The sequence below is a fragment of the Calonectris borealis genome, chromosome 9 (genome assembly GCF_964195595.1).
Source record: "Calonectris borealis chromosome 9, bCalBor7.hap1.2, whole genome shotgun sequence".
NCBI classification, from domain to species: Eukaryota; Metazoa; Chordata; class Aves; order Procellariiformes; family Procellariidae; genus Calonectris; species Calonectris borealis.
This window is the reverse complement of record NC_134320.1, coordinates 3,629,553-3,652,021: the sequence shown is the minus strand read 5'-3', so window position 1 is coordinate 3,652,021 and position 22,469 is coordinate 3,629,553. Positions and strand designations below refer to the sequence as shown.

The window sequence follows — 22,469 nt, the reverse complement described above, 5'->3', positions numbered from 1 at the left end:
CTTGCACTAGGAATTTCAATTTCCCAATAGATTTTATATTATTTAGAAGTTGGGTTTTACTGTGGGGTTACTCTGTCTTGACAGCCCTCAAATGCTGGTTTCAGAATGGAGCCTCCTGAAAGCCTTATTCTTATGAGTCTTTATTATCTTTCTTGCCAGCACAGCCGTGGGACTTGTGTCAGAATCTCTCCCGGGATAAGTATGTTCAATAGTGTTTGGTGTGAACTATCTCACTCGTGATCTTGCGCTGTGTTGCATGCAGGAACATGGCTGTGCAGATTGCAGGCTGTAATGGTTGCATACTTGTTGCCGTTGTCTCGGTGGCCGCTCTGTCCTTGCAGAGTTCAGCCAGCAGGTAGTTGGTAGTGGCAGTGAAGGGTAGCGTTCCTTCCCTAGGGTGCTGTTAAAGTCCATTTGGAGAAAGAAAAAAAAATTAGGGTTTTTAAAATGTTGATTCCATGTTTATAAAGCAAAAAACCCAACAAACGCAATCTTAGATCATGCTTTGTTGTTAGTGTGTAGGGTGTAATACTTGCTGTTGTGTAGGAAACGTAAGACTCGCTGGAATGCTGTTTTGCCCAGTTTTCTTCCGTAACCCAGAGGAGCTTTTTCACTGATGTTGACGTGAGGCTTTCTGTTGGCTAGCTCAAGTCTTGGAATTCAGGCATCAAATTTTTCAAGAGGGAAAAAATACTTGATGGGAAGATTATATTTTCAAGTCCTGGTACCCATTTGCATGATGTAACTGAAAGAGTGGAGATTGAAAACTAAGCCGATTAGGTCTCTGGGCTTTTCTGCAAACACTGATGTTTTTGTGTTGACCTATTCCTTTGGTACTCTGTCAGGATAAAAATGTTTCTTTAACCTATGATCTCTAGTTTATGAAATTACAGGATTTCCTGCTTGTCCTTAGTTCCGGTCCATGTCTGTTTTTTAAAGCTCTTTCGTACTGCAATAAGGAAACAAGTCGTAACAAATTTCTGCTAAATCGGTACTCCATTCTTGAAATTATTACCAGCTCCCTTGGTCTTTGCCACCCTTGGAATTGCAGTGGCAGAAAGAAAGTATATTTTTACTGAGCGGTCACTCCAGGTCACAGCGTAGGATATTTGTACAGGCTGCAGATGCGATACATGGGCTCAGCTGAGCACAGGGCTGGTTTTGTTGCCTCAGGAGTGTGAGGCTGCTGCCTGCACTGCTGCCTGCACTGCTGCCTGCTCATTCTAGTTGCACTCAGAGCACGAAGCCCTGGAATACAAACGGTGGCGTGTTTTTGTAGGGGTGTCTCTGACCAGAGGAAAGAGAATCTTCTGCTACTGGAGCATGCTTATTGAATTGCTGTTCTCTGTGAAGAGGTGTGGAAAGTAGCATGTCAGGTTGTAGAATAACACCAACGATGGAAATTCAGTTTCAAGTAGCTTTGAATATAAAAAGAGAGAAAAAAACTTTTAAACCAAGCCATCTTTCATTTTATGTATATGTTATGTGCTTCAGGAAAACTACTGCACAAATATTTCAGAGAATTTTAACATGCTGGAGATTTTTTATACTCCCACCTATAAAACTGCTATCTTTCCAGTCATAGAATTCAGAAGGTGCCCAGAAGGCATAAAATAGTCTTTCTATATCTAGAAGTGTAACAATATTGAATTTTTATATTATTGGATAGTCTGGTGGTTAAAAGAAAGATCGCATTGCAACAAGAAACTGAGACTCTCTCCTTATAAGTTTTTCCCTCCCTGTTTGGACATGCGATATACGATTTTAAAACTGCATTCTGTTAGTATATAGAGAACTTAGATTACCATGATGGCAAGCGTGACAATTTTGTGAAAGAGGTTAGGGTCGTTCCGCATTTTAGGGGAGATAGAGGAAACGTCCTTTACACGATTTGCGTGTGTGGCTTTGAGGGTTTTTTAGCCTCACTTTCTGAGGAAATGAACCTGATGTATTTGCCAAACCAGCCCAAGAGACTTCTCTCTTCCCATACGTTTTTAACACTTTGACAGTTTCAGCTAATTTTTCAGGAAGACAGAGGGGATTATTTTCCAGTGAATCTTGTGCAGTAAGGTGCTGAGTAGAGGGGGAAATGTCCTGTTAATTCCTACAGTGAAGGGGAGGCTGCAGTGGGATATCAGTGCTTATTACACATCAGAAAATCCTTGGAGGTGCACAGCCAGAGACCAGAAATCCCAAGAAGTCAGGATCATTGTGTTTGCTGCTGTCCGAACTACTGGTTTATCTAAAATTGTGGATATTTGGTATGCGCTATTAGCAGGATGACATAGTGGGCTGAAAGATTGGTGAAGCAGCCAAAAGTGTGCAATAGGTAGGTCCGCTACATGAGCTCATTCTGCCACGTGTGAGTTGCAAGAACATTATTTCCTAACTGATGTCAGTGCTGAATTGATTCATTGGTCTTTTTTTTTCATGTAAAAGGGAGTTTAAAGCAGTGGAAATGTTGTGTTCATAGATGTTGGTGAAACTTGGATGATATGATTATACTCATGTGATTGGCTGTGACATTGCTCATGTTCTTACTCTGGTCTTTATTCCAGTAATATGTCTGATGCTCTCGCAAATGCAGTATGTGAACGCTGCCAGACTCGATTTGATCCTGCAGAGAGGATTGTGAATAGCAATGGGGAGCTCTATCACGAAAACTGCTTTGTCTGTGCTCAGTGTTTTCGTCAGTTCCCAGATGGACTTTTTTATGAGGTGAGGTCTCATACTGTGTGTAAGAGAAGAGAAATAGCTCCATTAAAATGCAAGGAATTAGGTGAAAAATCTGACAAAAATACAAATTTCAATCTTTCTTGCGTATTTAATTTCTTAGCCCTAAACCTTTGTTGCTATTTTTCTGAGGGGCTTCTGACTTAATTTCTTTTTTTTTCTTCTCACATAGTCCTTTCTATACATCAGTAACAACAAAAACTGTGTGCTTGCTCTTTGGGTAAAATGTGTTTCAAGAAGAAAATATAAAATGTTTCTTAATATTTCATTAGACGTAAGTGAATTTTTGTCTTTATTTTTAGACATTTTGTACCAAAGTTTTCCAATTGGGCAACTGAAATTGGTGAACCCATTAAAAAATGAGGTTGAAATATTTTACAGAATATGTGCAAGCACATATTTTGAATAACACATTATTTTAAACATGCTGCATTCTTAATTTGCTGTGAGTTTGAGCCTCGTGTAGGAGGAGTAGTTCTGAATTACATAAGTAAAAAAAAAACTAGAGCAAAAATGAAATTAAAGCCAACTATAGGAAAGGGGCTTTGGACACTTCAAGATTTTTACTGTCTTGTAGCAGCATTGCTGTTAATTTAACTCTTTGCTATGCAAATTCACCATGAGACTGAAGCCATATCTGGATATTTCTTTAAGAAAAATCCTTAGGAGTTTAAAAACAGGTGAGGGGGGGCTGGAACTGGAAAACTTGACTGGCCTTGACTAATTGGCCATTTCAATGGGAAGTCATGCTGAACTATCAAGACGTAAGAGTAGTTCAGTTATTCATGAGGGCTCCTTCTCTCTTGTTTTGTTCACAGTTTGAAGGTCGGAAGTACTGTGAGCATGACTTTCAGATGCTGTTTGCTCCTTGCTGCGGGGAATGTGGTAAGATGTGGTACATGTCAACACCGTGGGGTAATAGCAAACCTCCCACCACTGCAGTGACATCCAGCCCTGGGCTGGGATTGTTGAGGTCATTTTAAGGAGCAGGAGCTCTGGAGGGAAACAAAGCATGACACCAGCAGTGATTTGGGATATCCTGATTGTGGGAATAATTGGGTTTTTTTCAAAGTTAGACTGTAATAGTTCTTGTGGAATTAAAGCGGAAGGATTATGAAGGGCAGTAGGCTTTTGATAAGACTGTTTTCTGCATGCATCTCAAGATGTTGCTTTCCTTTTGCAGGTGAGTTCATTATTGGGCGTGTTATCAAGGCAATGAACAATAACTGGCACCCAGAATGTTTCCGCTGTGAGCTCTGTGACGTAGCACTTGCTGACCTGGGTTTTGTGAAGAATGCTGGCAGGTAAGATGGAGCAGAAGCTCTGAAAGTTTTATCAATGTTATTGATACAGTAGCAAGATATGGTCAGTTAGTTGTACACTGAGAGGCAAAGCTTGAAAAGGGACAGAAGAAGCTTTAAGGAATAGGCTGTTAGGAGATGGGAACAGTGTTCTTCATCCAATGAAACATAAGAAAGCAGAAACTCAAATTTTAGTAACTAGCGGATGGGTCTGGAAAAGAAAGGGATTTCAGGCAAAAGGCTGAATAGCAAGTGAGAAAAAGGCGTCTGTGATCCTGGGCAGGCTATTTATCAAGTAAGCTGCTGGGCAGGAAATCAAGATATAGCAAAAGGCCAACAGAATAACACGAGGATTACAGCAAAGCCTGTTCAGCATGTGGTTCCCCTGGTCTTCGGAAATCATTCATTTTATATACAGAAGTATAAAAATGTGTCCTAAAGGTTGATTAATGCATTTAATTAAGAAGTAAGGAATAAAAACATAAAAGGGAACTTGTACAAAAGCATACCATGATAAGAAAATAAAACAATCCAGCAGTTAGCAGACAGTGTTACACAATTCATAGTTAATTTCAGGCTTTCATATGTCTTGAGCAAAGCCTAGTAGTTTCCTAGAGTTTATATTCTCACTAACTAAATGGTGAAGAAGGGAAGGAAAGGTTATATACTTGTACCCTGTCCAGCAGGGAGTCCTCTCAACTCCCTCTTCTCTTCCGTCCTGCATGCAAATTCTGTGCCTTAGTTTTTGGAGTTGGCCATAACTGATTTTCTTTTGACACCTAAGCTTGTTAGAATGGGCTGTTGTGATAGCACCTAGGGTGTTTTGGGAAAGCAGTCAGGACTGAAGCCGTTCAAGCAAGATAAAGTATGTTTGATTTAATAATTTGTGGACCAAATCTAAAATGGTAAGGAGCTCATTCCCAAAAGCATAGAAAAGCTTGTGTATGTATCTGTACATAAAAAATACAAATCACCTGTCATTTTCTATAATTCACCTGTGATTTTCTACAATATTTATCTCCATAGCATAGAAGCAGTCTTCTAGTAAATATTATTGGAAACTGTTGGGTTCTTTTTCCTGCTTCTCATATACCTGGTCTTCCCTAGTCTGCCTGTTATTTCCAGACATATTCCACTGGATGCAATTTGTATCAGTGAGGATAGTTAAGATAATCCCTACTTTATCCGTAGTGAAAGAATAGTCTTGCTAGATAAGTCACAAAAAATAATTGTAAAACACCTCAAAGATAGGAATCTCTTCCGGATCTCTTCACTTCTTCATATGCTTACTTTTCCTCACTTTTGCCATTTGGGTTCATATTTTTATGATTTGGTATGTAGCAAAGATGAATGCTGTATTCCTAAACAGCCCTTTTCCATTCTTTAGTGTGAGGGTTATCAGGATATCTGATGTTTTGCAGGGAACTACGTAAAAGAGGCAGTGTAGTAAATGTTGCCCAACCTCTGTCTGCAGCTTTGAGACAGTGGCAGAGGGCAGATAGAAAAGGTAGTGTGAAGTTTAGTGCTCATCTCCAGCTCTGAATGCTGGGAAGAAGTAAAAGAATTGTAAGTCCTATCTTAATTCCATCCAGGTTGGGTGCATTGCAGCATTTTGGTCTTTTTTTTTTGCCACCATTTAGTACCAATTTTCTGTCTACTATGTATAAATGCTTTGAATTTGGAGACTCGGAACAAGATGCACAAGCATGCTGAGTTTTCATCAGGCAGGTCTATCTCAGGAGTGGATCTCTACTGCTGGCACAATACAAAATTTTGAAGTAGGCTGTATGCGTTGTGCAGAGGAAGAGTCGTTACTGAATGCTTTGGGAATTAAGTTGGGTTTGTTTTGTTTTGTTTTGTTTTTTAAATGTCTGCTTAGTAGCCTCTTTGCTCCCTTCCCTATTCCTAAGTGTTCGGCCCGCAGTTTCACATCTTGGAAATCAGTAGAACTGTACTTCTGCTTGCAGTTTTGGTAAGACAAGGACATGTGATCTCTGTTGTCAGAGGGGTTCTTGCAAATTGCAGTCCCAGAAAAACAACAGAACTTCCCTCCTCCGGATGGTGGACTATCTCGCTGCATATTTGCACTCTCAGCTGATTTTGGTAGAATAAAGCGTTCTGAAGTTGAAGCAGTGACGAGTCGTATTCACAGTTCAGATTTAGCACTTAGTGAGCTTTCATTTGTCTTACCCTCGTATGTTTGAGGCAACATTACAGTCTTTTTGACACAGAACAGATTGCACAAAGCCTCACGGAATTTCTCCGCTACGAAAAAATACATGACTGGGTCAAAGGCACCATTCAGACTCGTGAGGCAGGAAGTGATGCGGTTACTGAGGGCTAGAATACGCTGTGTTTCACAGGAAGTCTTGGTCCCATTGTAGTGGAGAATATAAATGTAGCGATTGACATGATAAGGTACAAAGCAAATCAGAAAGATCATCAGGACCATGATGATCATTTTGACAGCTTTTTCCTTTAGGTGTTTCTCAACTCTGTTCCCACTCTTCAGGCTTCGGATGATTAGTAAGTAGCAAGTCACTGTAGTGACAAACGGGAAGGTGAATGCCACTGCTAAGGACACAAGGGCGTGACGCGATGCCTTTTCTCTGTAGAGCTGCAGGCAGATGGTTGTGTTTTTCATCTCGACTGTCTGCACACTGAGCAGCAGAGGTGCCATTGCAACCCCAACTATAACCCATAGAAAGGCACATGCCAAATGGGCATAAAGGGACCTGCGGAGCTTGATGGACTTCACAGGGTGCACAATGGCTAGGAAACGGTCAACGCTGATACACATGAGGAAGTAGATACTGGCATACATGTTGAGGTAAAAAAGGAAGCCAGTGAGTCTGCATGGGATCTCACCAAATGGCCAATGATTACCAGAAAAATGGTACACCAGCCGGGTGGGAAGTACCAGCACAAAGGACAGGTCAGCCACAGCAAGATGCATCAGGAAAATGTTGGCAGGTGTGCCTGACTTTTGGTCCCGGATGAAGAGCCAAAGAGCCAGGGCATTGCCAGCAAAAGCCAGGATGAAGTCCAGGAAGTAGAAAGTGGCAAAAAGGATGTTCTCAAGGTGTGTCTCTTTGCCACATTGCTCTGACGTTTCCAAAGAGAAATTTGATTGATTTGAGCAATTGAAGAGTAGGCTTGAGGGATCTGCTGGGCCATTCATTTTTCACCACAGTTTTGAAGAAAAAAAAACCAAAAACCTGAAAGAATTGAGACAGTATATTACAAAAGAGCCTGGTTTTGTGAAGGGGGAAAAAAAAAAAGAAAAATCACACATGGAAATCAGTGATGTCTCCTGTTTGCTAATACTGGTATTTAATAAACTCAGACAGGTCAGTCTGAGTTTAAACCCTTACATTAAAATTCTGAATACCTCCTGCTCAGCTGGGTTTTCCAGACCATTAATTCCTGTTGAAGGAACCACTATAAAGAGCTGATTAGGAGCTTGCCTCCAACCTATGCTGAGATCAGTTGAATAACAGAGTAGTGAAATGCTTATGTGTCTGGTTAATGGAAGAGTGGAAGTGACCATTTCTCCGTAATATTCAGTACGTCTTTAAATACATCCACTTTCCTCTACTGAGATTAAAATTTTAAAATGGTTGCTGACATTGTTGGACAAAATTTTTAGTCTCGGGCTGAAGCTATGCTATATGCTGAAATCTTACATCATTAGACAGTTGATCCAAGGCATTATGCAATGCATCCAGCTTCCCAACAGAACTGATTATTCAGATGTCTAAAAATATTGGTGGCTAATCGAGAAACTGAAATGGGATTAAGAACAGGCCAATATATTGGAAAATGTAAACAAAATTCCAAGGTAATGACCATCTTTTGTTTGGTTGCTGTCACTTTCAGGTGGACAGAAAACTATGATAGCTAGAGATTAATATGCTGGACCACTTCTGTTTAGTTCAGAGTTGAAGAGACAGAAGTCAACAGAAGGGAGACTGAAAGAAATTCAGAAACTGAAATTTGTTCATATGGCCACAGAGGGGCCTTCTTACTCCATGCATTGCCTAGATACCCTGCATGTTTATGGCACAAAAAAGACTCTAGGTTTGAGTGTATGGGTACTGACTGCCTACGGCCAGCTGCATGTTTCTTTGTAGTCCTAGAGATGGCAACAAATTATTATCTTGGAATTCCTAGAAGTGCATGTGCAAGGAAGACTGTACAGCCCTTTTTTCCAAGGGACATTTTATCTATAAAAATACATGTGAAATCTTGTTTTCATGGACAAAAAGAAAATTCCCCGTTGCTGTTTTCTGTGTGAATTTCCTGGGTTTGCAGAGAAGCCCGCAGTTTTTGTTTCTAGTGTTTATTTATCCCTTACAAAGTAAAACCTGCAAGTATTTTTGAACACAAGATTTTGAAGTTTGTATGTGATAGTAATGTTGAATGCTCAAATACTTGTCCTCCCTGGATGGAATTAGTTTAAATATGTATTTTTCTGTTGTATACCAAAGAAGAAGTACGATGAGACCATGCCTTTTTACTGGCTGTTAATTTACAATGGTACCTATCACCTGATGTGGCTTTTTTTTGTGTCAGGCACTTTGTTTAAATATGCTTTTCATCTGTGAAAAATGTCATCAGGTGATCTTTATATTCACATCTGTCAGTGATCAGGGGGTCTGATGGCTAAGCGTTACTCTATACATTGTTGTGACACCACTGAGAAAGCAGTAAATGCTGGCTTGGACCAACTGAAAAGGCAGAAGCAAGGGTTGTCTAATGGAACAGACAGGGATGTCTCTTGTCTTAATGATTTAAATCAGTTCAGGAAGTGAAGCAGTAAGCAGACTTTTTCCCTGTTTACAAGCTAAATACTAGGGGTTTGGCAGCGTGATACATTGAACTGATTCTATTTGAACTGATTTCCCAAGGAGGATCTTTGGGGTTCAGATTCAGCTGAGTGTCAGTGCCAGACTTGGAATAGCCAAGACTTTTTTTGTCCTCACTGATGGCAGCGTTGAGTCTGCCATTGATTTCTATCTGGACATGTTTTCACTGCAAAATACTGTGAGGTGGAGTAGAAAGGAGAATGTCAGAGTTACCTAGAAGCCCAGTATGTCAGTGTCAGGAAGGGGGAGGCTTAGAACTAATGATAAAATTGAAATAGATTCAGTCTTTTCAAATGAGTGCCTTCATAGGAGAGCTGCTGTTACCTAATTTACATTTTAGAGCAAGGTGAAGGGAGGTATTTTCATTGCCTGGTAAGAATCATAGAAAAGGGAAGTGGGCTTCTTTCTAATTTTGCTTAGGTTTTAAATTAGAAGGGAATTTTAATCAAGTTTTTTGGTTTTTTTTACAATTCTGTTTGTTGACATGAAAATTGTGGTGTAGCACTTGAGTAGGTTAGGAAAAAAGCTGACATGTCACTAGAATTAATTGTTGAGCTTATTTTTAGAATTGATACGTTTTCAACAAAATGCTACAACTTTACAAAAGCTGTAATTCTTTGACAGTGTGTTCCGTAGACAGTGTGGAAAGCCCTTCGCTGTTATTCACAGTTCCACTTCTATTTTGCCTGTTTTTATCCTATCCATTTGTTATGCTTACAAAAAAGCACTCAAAAGTCTTAGAAAGCTTGTTGTACTAGTCTGCATGAATACTAAGAGCAAACTAGACACCTTCTTAAATGACCTAGAATGTGTAGTTTTGTGCTAAGCTATGTGGTGCAAGAGGCTTTAACTCCACAGACAGAAAACTCCTTTAGGAGTCTGGCTCATTGTCCAATAATTTCCGCTTGGGTTGCACTCTTGGTGTTGTGCGAATATTTAGTGATTTACGTATTGCTAAACAGAGCACTATTCTGGAACGAGCCATTATCCCAGGCCTCCCAGGGCTGAGCTGTAATGGGGATGTCACTGCTCATTTGCAATGCATGCACACTGACCATATTTTATGCCCTGTTTCTCTTCTGCTCAGAAACAAGCAAGATAACAATCCACAAGGCTGTTGGTATAGACACAACGGGATTACTCTTGCAGCAGATGCTCTATCATTAATGAAACAATAAGCAGAAGAAATATTTAGCTCATCATAAGTTAGTTACCTGGCTAGTTTGGAGCTTTTGTTATAATGCCCCTGCAGATAAATTTGAACTATATGTTAGGCTTTGTAGTGGATATCAGAAATTCCTGTTCTTGCTCTCAGCTAAAGCAGTTTGTGGTTTGGGATTGTGCTAGTTTGTGGGCTTTTATTATTATGGTTATAGTGTCTTGTCAAATGGGAGTGTCTCCTATCTTTCACTGAAAGTACTCTTCATTAGAAGTAGTCTACTTCTGACTGAAATTATTCTCCTGAAAATCACTCCGTGTTGAGCCTCCCACCCCTCAGCTGAAATACTTGTTTCTTGTGAGCATCAAAGCAGTGTCAGAGAGCACTGGACATACCATACAACTGTCAGTTTTCCTGGCACAAATGGATGTAGGTACAGAAGTTTGAAAACTTTTATGTTTTGGAGGAGTGATGTAAAGAAGAGTGAGGAAATTATTCTTTGAAGTTCAAAAAATGCTGCCTGCTTTTAATTTCAAACATTTCCATTATATTCATCTGCCTCTGTGTGTGTGTCTTTCCACCTCACCGACACCAGCTAAAACTAATGCCATTAAGAAAGCTTCTTCATTATCCTGCTAATACAAGTTTGTCTCTTACCTCTTTACAGTGCAGTCCTTTGAGTGGAGTTTAGGGTCCTTTTGGGGAAAATCTCAAGGAACTCCTTCTGAGGACAGCAAACCAAACAGAAGCAGCAACGGTGAAAACAACAAGATGATCCAAAAAGAGCACACAGTGGCAGAGTTGCTGAGGGTGGAGAGGGGAGCCCCTCTATATAGTGTCCTTCTAGCTCTGATAGCACATTATCAGCTCAGTCACACAACAGAGCAGGGGAGAGGACACCCCAGCACTGAAGAGCAGTCTTCATCCCAGCTGAGCTCTTGGCACGGGGGGTGCTGCTGCTGTTATAGATATGAATGTACTGTATGAATATTCCAGTGTTCATGGTGCTTACTAAAGGCTGCTACTGAACTCCCAGCCGTGAACACAGACTTCTTGGAGTCCCCTGATTATTTTAGGAGGGTGGAGAGAAGCTTTGTTTGGGGGAAGTCTGGTATTAATAGGCACAACAGGACATTTCAGAATGGGATAATTCCATAATGGTGGGAGTGGGGAGGCGGAGAGGGAGAGGGGCAGCTGCTATGGTAACAGCTTAGCCTGTCCAACACTTCCCTTTGCTTGCAATAGAGGAGGGTCTATGGGATGGAAGAGAGGGTTTGTGAGTGGGGAGGGGTTGATAATGGTTTATCAGTCCAAATGGCTGAAGGCATCTTATTCAGCTGAATGAGAGGGGTCTCTTTCAGGACACTTGCTTCAGGGTCCCTATGTCCTGCCCTGTATAATTACTGTGCATTTGACAGTGCCGAATAAAATTGATGCCTTTATGCTGAGATGAGCACAGCTGCATGTTTCCTTATAATGGGGTGCTGTCTGCTTTTTCGGGACTCCGTCTGGGCAGACAGTAGTTCCAGCCCTGGAGAGAGACACTTGCTGACAAGAGGACTCAGATTTGGAGAGAATAATAATGATACTTAGCACTTAGACAGGCGCCTGCCAGCTAAGGGTCATAAATGTTTGAGGTCTCACAACAACATCTGTGTTGTATTCTTATCGCCATTTTACAGATCTAAGGGTAAGTGATTCATCACAGCAGAATTTTGGAAGGGGCCCTGCGAAGAACCCACTACTTCAGCCATAAATCTACCCTTTCCATTTGAACTTTTCCTTTTGTCTGGTGTCTTTTGAGAATGACCTGTAAATCTCAGCGAGTGTTTCACATAGTGATATAGTGAAAGGAATTAAGCAGGCTTGTCTGTTTTGTGACAAAGAAACCAACAGAAGTCATTCCTCTGTCATTTTTATTTTATCATAAATTCTTCCCAGCTTGCAGCATTGCAGCTAGAGGGGTAGGTAATAGGCAAGTAAACCGAACAGCTTCTCCTCGGAGCTCCTAAATATTAGGATAAAACTGGTGGATTCCATCAGCTTTTACAGAAGTTTTTTATGCCTTTGCCCAGGCTTTTCTACCAGAAATTTGGCTTATCTACCTGTTCAGGTATGTACTTGTAATATGTTCTAGAACATGTGATAGGAACACAGTTACATTTATCGCTTAAAATTGCAAAATTGCATAGTTCTTTCTTTTCTTTAACTTAGGACTAAAAGGAATTTGTAGGCAGAAGAGCTAGTATTCAATGGTCTCTTGTTTGTCATAGCTATTGAAGACTAAGGAATCCAGCCATGGTAAAGGCATTCGAGCAATGTGGATTGGTTTAATATTTTTTATTTTCTCTCCTCGACTCCCTCCTAGTGCTGTAATGCCTCTGTTATGGCTGGATCCCATAGTTAGTAAGAGAGGGTGTTGCCACTTTTCCTTGCCAACCTCTCAGAAAGGATCTAGAAGAACCGGAAAGGATACCTAGAGGAATGACAGGGTGATATCCCTGATGGGATATAAATGAGTGAATGTTGGAGGCATATTCTAAGGAAATGCAACTCTGTGACTGCTCAATCCACATATTCTTTTCTGTGCAACTGGTGGGAAAGACAGGATAGTAAACTAAATTATGTTTAGTCTGACCTCGGAAGACATTTCCTCTGTTACATAAAGTGCATCCTACAGCATGCAGTGTACGTTGTTTTAGGAGAAAGAATTTCTTAATATTTTATTTTCTTTACTTTGTTCAACCAGGCATCTATGCAGGCCATGCCATAACCGTGAAAAAGCTAAGGGACTGGGCAAGTACATCTGTCAGAAGTGCCACTTGATAATTGATGAGCAGCCTCTGATGTTTAGGAATGATTCCTACCATCCAGATCACTTCAACTGCACCCACTGTGGGTAAGTTCTCGTATTCTAAACTCTCACAAAAAAGGAGAGAGACAAACAGTACAGACAGCAGTGCAGTCCTTTCCAAGGCCTAAACTTTGCTGCCTTCACATTGTTGAACAAACAGAAATTGTGTGAGGAGGAATGGAAAGAAATTTGGAAAGCCTATAGGAACTTTAGTTTTATTTTGCCATTCAATGTTCTTTTATCCTAAACTTGAATGACACTATTTTATACTGAAAATGAAAATAGTTCCTTGGTATGAACTTACCAGAAAGGCTGTGCACAGATTACAGTAATAGTGTTGTCCAAAGATAGCTGTTGCCTGGCTATTCAAAATAGTTTCACTTTGCATTCCTGGATAGAAAAAAGAATGACTTGGTGAGCTGTGTTAGGCTTCTGGCACAGTCCATTACCATGCTGATACCTGTCTGATCTGAATTACTTACCATGAAGGCAGTATAATTGGAGCACAGTGCTGAAGAATAAAGTAAATGGCTCAGTGCTGAGCACTACTAGGATGGCCCTTGTACCTGTGCTGTCCCGTTCAAAGATAGCTTGAGTCTTTGCGTGACACTGCGTTGTTCCATGTAAGTGCACCTCATATTTCTGCCAGACTATCTAGCCAAAGACATGATATTCCACGTATGTTCTCTTGTCTGGCAAACTGAGAAGGAAATTTTAGAAAGATGAGTTGACAATAACTGTATTTCACTAGGTTAATTTAATAACTCTGCATTTGTAGCATGAATGTTGCCAAAGTGTGTTATCTTTCAAGTTTAGTCTTCCAAAACTTCATCACGGGCATTAAAGAGCTTCACTTGGTGTTCTTACTTCAGGGACATGTTTGTGTTTTCAGGAAGGAACTGACTGCTGAGGCTCGGGAACTGAAGGGGGAACTGTATTGCCTGCCCTGCCACGACAAGATGGGAATCCCCATCTGTGGAGCCTGCCGCAGGCCCATTGAGGGGCGAGTGGTCAATGCTCTGGGAAAGCAATGGCATGTTGAGGTGAGGCCGCTCTGAATCTGAAACTTCCTTCAGGAGCCATTTTGGAAGAGGACTAGTGCTAGTTGGAAGCTGTAGACATTTACATGATCTGTAATATAGGAATTCAGGCAAAAAACAATTGCTTACGTTTCAGATTGTCTTCACCTCATGTGAGTGAATGAGTACAGCAGGGTCATCAGAGCTGCCTAAGCAAGCTATGCTTTCACAACAGTGATAACCTTAATTTTAAAGTGCCTGAGTTGCATTGTAAAGATTCTTGCAGAATATGGTTTACTGAACAGCATTTACTTACTAATAAATTTACATATTTAGTATGATGTACTTAGATGTATCCTCTCCGAGCCCAGTTAACAGGTTCATAACACTGTTAGAATTTGTAGTGTAGGCAGAGCCAGTGCAATTCTTGCTTTTTAAGCCTTTTCAGCTCATTGTTTCTATAACTTTCAGCTGAGTTGTCACAGCTTGCTCTGAAGTTTTTTAGTGATTTATGTTTTTAGTGATTTAAGCCTCCTAGGGCTTGAACTGAGAGAGATGATGATGCTCATTTGAAGTGCATTCATACCAACCATGTTTTATGTTCCTGTTTCTCTTCTCTGAAACAAGCAAGATGATAGTCCGCAAGTCTTATAAGTATACAAGATGATTGCCCTTTCCGCAGGTCTTCTACCTATCTTTAATACAATTCTTAATTACTATAGTAGACTAAATATTTCCTCTTTTCTTTTACTTCTGTAAAGATTTTCCTGGCTGAATTTTATTAAAGCATTAAGGGGTAACAGTTTTAAACTGAGAGTATAGATTTAGATGAGATATTAGGAAGAAATTCTTTACTGTGAGGGTGGTGAGGCACTGGACCAGGTTGCCCAGAGTTGTGGATGCCCCATCCCTGGAAGTGTTCAAGGCCAGGTTGGATGGGGCTTTGGGCAACCTGGTCTAGTGGAAGGTGTCCCTGCCCATGGCAGGGGGGGTGGAACTAGATGATTTTTAAGGTCCCTTCCGACCCAAACCATTCTATGTTTCTATGATTAAGTGTGTCGTATTGAGCCATGATTTGTAGCCATGCAAGTTTTTCCCTGGTGGTGGAAAAGTCTCTTTGCCTGCCACTGAATGTCTTTTTTTCTTTTACAGCATTTTGTTTGTGCCAAATGTGAGAAGCCATTCTTGGGGCACCGACACTATGAGAAAAAAGGACTGGCTTATTGTGAAACTCACTATAACCAGGTAAATTCTGCCATCTGTACTGTAAGTACTTGCTCTGGCTGGCAGATGCTTTTTTGCAGTTTACATATGCAAAGCTATGCAGATTTTGCATAATCTGAATTTGTAGAGGCAATGCAATATTAAGAAATAGTGAGATTTCACAGAAAAAATAGTTTTTCTTGGTAGATGTGAAAAGTGATGCTGAGAGCAGAATAGAAATGTCTTGGGGATATTGATTTTTCTTAGTGCCATTGACAGAAAAAAACACGGATCATGGGTTGTGATTAAAATCCCTGTAATTCTACTCAAAAACTATTTGTGTGGACTTCTTTGATAATTCCTTGCTTCCATGGGCCTAAGATAAATGTTATGCTGTCTAAAGCATAAGAAAAGTATGTTTTAAAAGCCAGTCAAACCCTATTTTTTCTGTATGACTCTACTGAACAGCTATGAGTTTGGTATTTTCTTCTGTCAGATAAATTAGTCTCTTTCTCTCGTAAGAGAGAAGTGTTACTGTTTTGAAAGTAGCTCTAGGTTTTATTTTTATGTTTATAGTTAAGCATCAGGAGATGTTTGTCTACAGTAAGCATCACACTCTACCGATCCTCTTTTCTCCAAATTGCCACATGTACAGGACTTTAAGATCACATAACAGTGGTAGAGTGTGAGGCATCAACAAAAAAGGTTTTGTAGTATTTAGTGGTATGAGATCCAAAGGAACATAGACTATTTGGCAAGTGTATGAGAAGTTATTCAGAAGATTTAAATTGGTATATTTGGGGGCTACTGCAATGTCTGGGAATTCTTTGATTGTTAGGATTTAATGTTCACACCAGCTGTGTAATTTGGGGAGCATGAGTAGCCGGTAACATGAGTTCCTGTTCTTAATTTCTTTTGCTGTGCAGCTCTTTGGAGATGTCTGCTACAACTGCAGCCACGTGATAGAGGGAGATGGTAAGATTTGTTCTCTCCTTGTTTTGGGTTGCTGTCCTTGTTCCATTTGTCAGTGCAGCTGTTGCAGCCCCACAGTTGCAAGGCACCAGTGTTTCTTTTCACATCTGGCCTCATTTGAATTTGGATACAAATCCGAATTCAAATAATCCGGCAGTTTCCTCTTATTTTGTGCTTTTGCTTTTGCAGTGGTATCAGCTCTTAACAAGGCCTGGTGTGTGAATTGCTTCTCCTGCTCCACCTGCAACATCAAGCTGACACTGAAGTAAGTCAGTGTTTATATTTTGGACCCTATGAGACATTTGCCCCTAAGGCAGGGAGTCAGCTTGGGGGTGCCATGAGCCAGGGCCTCTCTGAGGGGCAATATACTTTTTCTCTGTGGGAGCAGGTGCTTATAATTCCACTGATTTCAGAACTAAAAGGGAGCTGGGTCTCAGCATCCTCTCTAATTTATTTTCCTTCATTAATCTATTCTGTAAGAAGATTGGGTAAGAGGAGAGCTCATTCAGCAGTACAGAGGGAAGGCTCTAAACTTCGAGTAACTGCCTGTCCTAACAGCCTCCATGTCTCCTTAGTCTGGATGCTCCCCTCAATGACACTATTTGCAATTGCGTAGATTATTTTGAAAGAAAATATTATGCTAGTTATCTCAAATATGGAGAAGAGGGACAGAAAACAAAGCAGTCCTACATTTTTCCTTTCTCAGGTTCAAACCCTTATCCTACTATGCTGGGTTGGCCCCACTGGCCTTGTATATGAAGGAGCTCTAATTCATCACCAAGAGGACCTTTGAAGTGACACTTCCATTCTACGATAACAACATTATTATTCTAGACTGTTCCATACAAATATATAGTAAAATCTTGCTCCTTATTTAACTAGCAATACCAAAGACCCTAGTTCCCTGACAAGAACCCAATCTCTGTACTTACATGACCAGACGAGGAAGTGAGTTGTTTTATACATGCAGTAGAACGCAAACAACAGCATTTATGTAGATGGAGACCTGATTTAGTGAAGCATATAGTTTGCAAATACCATTTTGATAGCCTGCTGTTCTTTGTGTTAAAGGAATAAGTTTGTGGAATTTGACATGAAGCCTGTATGCAAGAAGTGTTACGAGAAATTCCCTCTGGAGCTGAAGAAACGCCTGAAGAAGTTGTCAGAGCTGGCATCCAAGAAGGCACATCCCAAAGCTCTGGATTTAAACTCTGCTTAAACAGGTCTGTCAGTCTACTGACTGCACGCTTACAGTCATAAGCTGCTGCTCACAGCAGCTGTTGATTCCAGAGGCAATTACTAAGAACAAATGAAACCAAAGATGAGTAGTACCTTCCCCTGCTTCTGGTAATGTAGCTTGCATCTTGACTATCCCTTTTCTTAAGCAATTGTCTATTAACACTGGCAGAAAGAGGAATATGATTTCTGCTTGAGCAGTTTACAGACTGGTTATTAATTTGCTAATAACAACTTACTCTGCCTTTAAGGAATTGTACGCAGTCTTTCCTTCCTCAATTGAACTGTAGTTCTCTCTCCATTCCTCTATAGTCTAAGGAATCTGGAAACAGTGGTTGAGTGGAGGGGTGGAAGAAATGTGTGATTTGCTCTTTTCCAGTTAAAGTATAAAAACCTCTTCTGGGTGAAGACATTTTTAATTTTTTTACTATGTAGCCAAATATTCTGAAAGCTGCCACTCTTTGCTACATGCAGAATATTGCAGTCTTTCTCCAGATTCCTACTGAGCATATATGGATGCTGTACAGTCCTTCTGGTTTGCAGGTTTGCTGGGAAAGCCCAGGAACCAGTAGTTATGGCATCTGCACTGCCCGCTTGTCTGGGTTAGGTCCAATGTTAAGACAGCTGAAGAAGTTTGCTTTGCTGCTTCTCTGTTCAGTACTAAGGAGATTTCAATTGTCAAGGCCATGTCAGCCTTTTCAGAATAGTTGGGCTCTCCTTAGGAGGAGGTGGCTATGGGAAACGAAAGATTTTGTTAGAAACTGACACTATGATTTTCTCAGTTTGTTCACTACTACTACATGGGTACTACAGCTTCTAGTGGTCAGCACAAAGCGTGTCCTATCCACGGGCATAGCTGACATTTCTTGAGGCAGTGTGGCTGGAGCCTTGGTTATTCTTTTGCATGATGAAATCAAATTGATAATATGGTACCCATTTAAGTGCTTTAGTTTCCCCGTCCTTCTCACTTTATTTGAAAGATGAGTATATGCTTGTTGGTCACGCTCCAGAAAGCCCAATTACATGAAGGGGTTTCTAATATTTACAGTTTGTAGCAAATGTGGTCTTATGCAGAAAAAACCCAGGAAGTATTTTTCTTAAAATGTTCACTAAAATAAGAGTTTCCCATCACCTTTCTTCTTAAGATCTGAGTTTATTTAAAGAGAGGACCTCAGGCATGAATCTGTACATGTTAAGCATATAGTTCCGCTCTGTAGTTTTGCCTATCACTGGTGAAGTTTCACTGGTCCTACTGTCTCTGCCAGTACAACCCAAGGTGCTGAGAAATTTTCTGGTTTTGAACATTCTCGATATTTCTTTAGGGGTGAGCCATCACCAGTGTTGTTCCTGAGTCCACCAGTGTGTTGTATAATCACGGTGAGCTTCTGAGACCTCTGGAGGTGTCCCCCATAGTTTCTTGTGCTGAACTAAGCTGAACAGCCTGAAAATCCCTTTTCCTGAGTAGTTGGAGACTGTGCCTGCCTTTTTGTGAGGTGGTCAGGATGAAAGGCACTGGAGGACTGCTGTCCCTTGCATGATTTAAATCTTCCAAAAAGTGGCTAGTTTAGTAGGTCAGATGAAGACAGCAGTTGGGCCCAGGCACCACCCTGCCGCCCCAGGTGGATTGGCTAGTGAGAAGTTAAAGCTCCCTCACTTCTTGTATGCGTGAGCAGCAACTGGATTGGGGCAATAATCTACCTTAAAATTGTCCTCACTGCCATCACACTCTGCTCAGAATAGATCTAAACAAGATAATAGCTAAAGCATTAATAGCTGTTAACACGCGTGCTGTCGCTACTACCCATGATATCCCAGCAGTGGTGGGAAATCCTGGTTAACTGTGTGCAGATGAGAATCCCACATGCGAGACTCTCTCCTAGATACTTACTGGCTTTGCTAATTCAATTTCCTTCAGCTGCTTTGCTTTTTGTTGCCTTAAGTTACCATAAACTTTTAACTGGGGTATACTGCGTCCACTATAACACTGATGAGGGGATAGGCCTAATTTTAACCGTAGAACTCTTCCATCCTCTTCTGACCAATATGCACTGTAGATTACAGTAATAGTAGCTGCTTTTGTCACCACTTTAGGAGAACACGTGGCTAGTGACTGTTCTTTCACCCACCTTTAAATGATCTTTTAGTTAAGGGCACAAAGAGCAGCATGTCTTTTGGTGCAATAGTATGTGGCCACTGCAAAGACCAGTCTTGTAAGCCTGTTCTTTGGCATTTTTTTCACAGCCTAAAACACAAGAACTACTGATCTAGGTGTAGTGCAGTATGTTATGCAGATTCTTCTCAGCATAAAGCATTCAGGTCTGTTCCTATAATCTTAGCCACAGGCCATGTCTAATGCTAAATCTGAGCAGCTGTGTATCTTCAGCCTCCTGGGAAGATGGTGGAGGAACACACAGCCGCATAGCTACTGGTAAATATGGAAAGACGATGGAACTAGCAGGCAGTAGGGGATACTCTTTCAGTGGCGACTCTCAAGTTCAGCAATGGAAAATGCATGTATGTAGAGGTGAATGGAATTGCTTTTGTTCTGCAAGTAGAGATTTAGTGTGTGCTCTCACTTTGTCTCATGTTAGAAATTCAGTAGACCTAGTAAGCTTCAGTGTTCAAAGGGCAGTTGATATCATTCTCTTTGATAAGCTGTTCAGTTCTCTAGGATTTGGATTATGTCCTTATCTTGAGAGCATTTCCCAAAATTAGTGGGGGAAGAAAATCATCATAATCCTTGTCCTCTGTATTAGCGGAGGATGATGTTCTCTTAATATCTCTTAAATTATTAATTTTTCACAACTATTTTTCTTATACTCCTGCTGCCCATAGCCTGCAATGTGCAGAGTCACAGTAGTGAATATTACTGACATACCTTTTGTGGGACAGTGGAATTGAAGGAGTAGGAGAAATAACTATGAACAGTTTAAATAAATGCATCTTCCTCTACTTCTTTGAGTCCACTTTTTAAAAACTAAGTAGAATATAATGCAGACTTATGAATTCTCCTTAGTGTGTTGATAGGCTGACAGGTTGGGTTTTGTTTCTTTGGTGTGGTTTGGTTTGTTTTGTTTTGTTTTGTTTTTTGTTTTTTTGGTTTTAAATAAAGTCAAGATCTCAGTTAGAAATAAGCTGCATGCTTTTTTCCATTGCTGTAAACAGACGTGCTGGCCAAATTCATCCTAGGTGTCATACCACTGGAGAGTATAGATTTATATCAAGGTTGAAGTTGGCTCAGAAGTCTACACTTACTAAAAGCTGTTGTCTCATTATATACATTTATAGTTTTACATTCATATTTATACATACTGAATTAAAATCACTAATATTCACTGAGTACACTTGAAAATGGTTTTGCTTTTAGAAACCACGGTATGTGAAGCTTGTTTGTATTCAAAGGGTATGTTAATCACTTGCAATCTTTCTTTATGGCAACCTAATCTGCTCTCTAGGGTTTGCATCCTGATCTTTATTTCTACAGCAGTCTGCAATGTAGGCAAATATTGTTCAACCTTCTGTACAGAGAGTTTCTAGATGTTGCATGTTTTGTATTAGATGATGTGACTGACACTTTTTAAAAAAGTGGTTGGGTGATGAAGGAATAGATTGCAGGCAAACATGTAATAAATGCAGTTGTACTAGTCTGTAAAGCACTACTAAGTGCTGAGGATGGTATAGACCGAGTAAAAGAATTAGCAGCTACTTGCCTTCGTTCAGGCCTTGATGAGCAGTGTGGATTCAGCAGTGTGGAGCTCTCATTTTATCACACGTTGCTTGTGCTGTCTATCAAAACATGTGATTGTGGATTGAAATGTTGTAATACTGTACTTTTTTATGTTTCTGTAATAAAGTTAACTGTAATACATTTTAAATCTTCACACAAAAAACAAATGTAAAAAAGTTGTATATTATATAGTAAAAAAAAAAAAATTACATTTGCAATGCTGAGCCAGAGGCCGTTGTGCACTCTGCGGAGCTCTGGGGATTGCCCAAATGTGATGCGCTGTCATGGTGAATTCACGTTTTGGATCTGTGCTGCTTCTATGATGATGTGTTGGTTGGTTAATGAGGGTGTGCGGAAAGAGGTATTATCCTTCTAGAGGCTGTGCTGTACAAATTGTGTTGTATATATGACGAGTAGATGCGATGATAGGCTATCATCACTTACGGCTGTAGTGGAGGTTTGGTAGGTTTAGGTTACATGGATCTAGCATGAATATTCAATTTTCTTGTTAAAAAAGACATTGTGATTGATTTTCTGCAGTGTTTATTTAAAAACCAGAAACAATACAGTTTGGCTGCAAAATTTCTTTTTGTACAGGTGAAGTATTGAATGCTTCTCACTTAGAACCGGGTAGATCAGACATAGGATGACAAAACAACTCGAAGTCATTAGTCTCAAATGTTTCCATTGCCAGCAATGGACATTACAGCAGGAATATCTAATTGCATGCAAAAGGATCAACTATTCTGACAAGTGTGGCACTCATTTAGATGCACAAAGAGAGTGGGGCTCTTCCCTGCCACCCATGTACAAAACTGCCATTAGCGTTTGAATTTTACAGACATACATCTGAGGGAACAAGAGAACCATTGTGCATACGTTGGCAAATTTGAGAGCTCTAGCAGAGCTGCTTTTCCAGCACTGCCAGATCGTGTCTCAAGGAACTTGGTGTAAATGCTTTAAGACATGCCCATGTTTCACTGTGGGCAAGGGAGGGCTCGTCATTGAGGAAGGAGTACTTGTTCTCTGATGGGGTAAGCATCTAGGCTTACTACCACCACTGTGCATATATGCTTTACGCACTCTGAGCACACTCTGGTTCCTATAGGACCAAAGCTGTGTGTTTACAAAGGTCCAAGAGATAAACAAGTGCTGAATCAAATTTTACCACTCAAAGTGCCCGCTAAACAGGAAATAGAAAAGATCAGGAGAAATTAGAACTATTACCTCATGAACGAATGTCTGCATAACTCCAAGCTGAGAACATTTTTATAGAGCAGAAATGTCTCTTTTCAACAGATGTCTGTTAGATTGAGTTCTTCAATTCTGATTTGCACTGAATAGCACATCTATAACTTGAAATAGGAGCAACTGAGTAAAAGTAATGGACCCAAAAT

General features: G+C 40.4%; 2 protein-coding genes across 5 annotated transcripts in view; one reads left to right on the top strand and one right to left on the bottom strand.

Annotated features, from left to right (window-relative positions):
- Positions 1-22,469, top strand: part of LIMS2 (LIM zinc finger domain containing 2) — a 38,271-nt gene that overhangs the window by 14,145 nt on the left and 1,657 nt on the right. For 3 of the 4 annotated variants that reach the window (XM_075158038.1, XM_075158040.1, XM_075158037.1), the window contains exons 3-11: positions 2,559-2,718; positions 3,552-3,618; positions 3,917-4,037; positions 12,811-12,960; positions 13,808-13,958; positions 15,087-15,179; positions 16,064-16,112; positions 16,299-16,374; positions 17,181-21,211. In XM_075158038.1, coding sequence (XP_075014139.1) covers positions 2,559-2,718; positions 3,552-3,618; positions 3,917-4,037; positions 12,811-12,960; positions 13,808-13,958; positions 15,087-15,179; positions 16,064-16,112; positions 16,299-16,374; positions 17,181-17,328 — 1,015 coding nt within the window. In that variant the 3' untranslated portion in view covers positions 17,329-21,211. Of the gene's footprint in view, positions 1-2,558; positions 2,719-3,551; positions 3,619-3,916; positions 4,038-12,810; positions 12,961-13,807; positions 13,959-15,086; positions 15,180-16,063; positions 16,113-16,298; positions 16,375-17,180; positions 21,212-22,469 lie in introns of those variants that run through there. The other variant, XM_075158039.1, reaches the window with a different exon arrangement.
- GPR17 (G protein-coupled receptor 17) lies at positions 5,910-11,042 on the bottom strand. Its single transcript, XM_075158036.1, has 2 exons — positions 10,719-11,042; positions 5,910-7,252 (listed from the first exon to the last, which is right to left on the bottom strand). Exon 2 carries the CDS (start codon positions 7,213-7,215, stop codon positions 6,181-6,183), a length of 1,035 nt encoding a protein of 344 aa, XP_075014137.1. The 5' UTR covers positions 7,216-7,252; positions 10,719-11,042; the 3' UTR covers positions 5,910-6,180.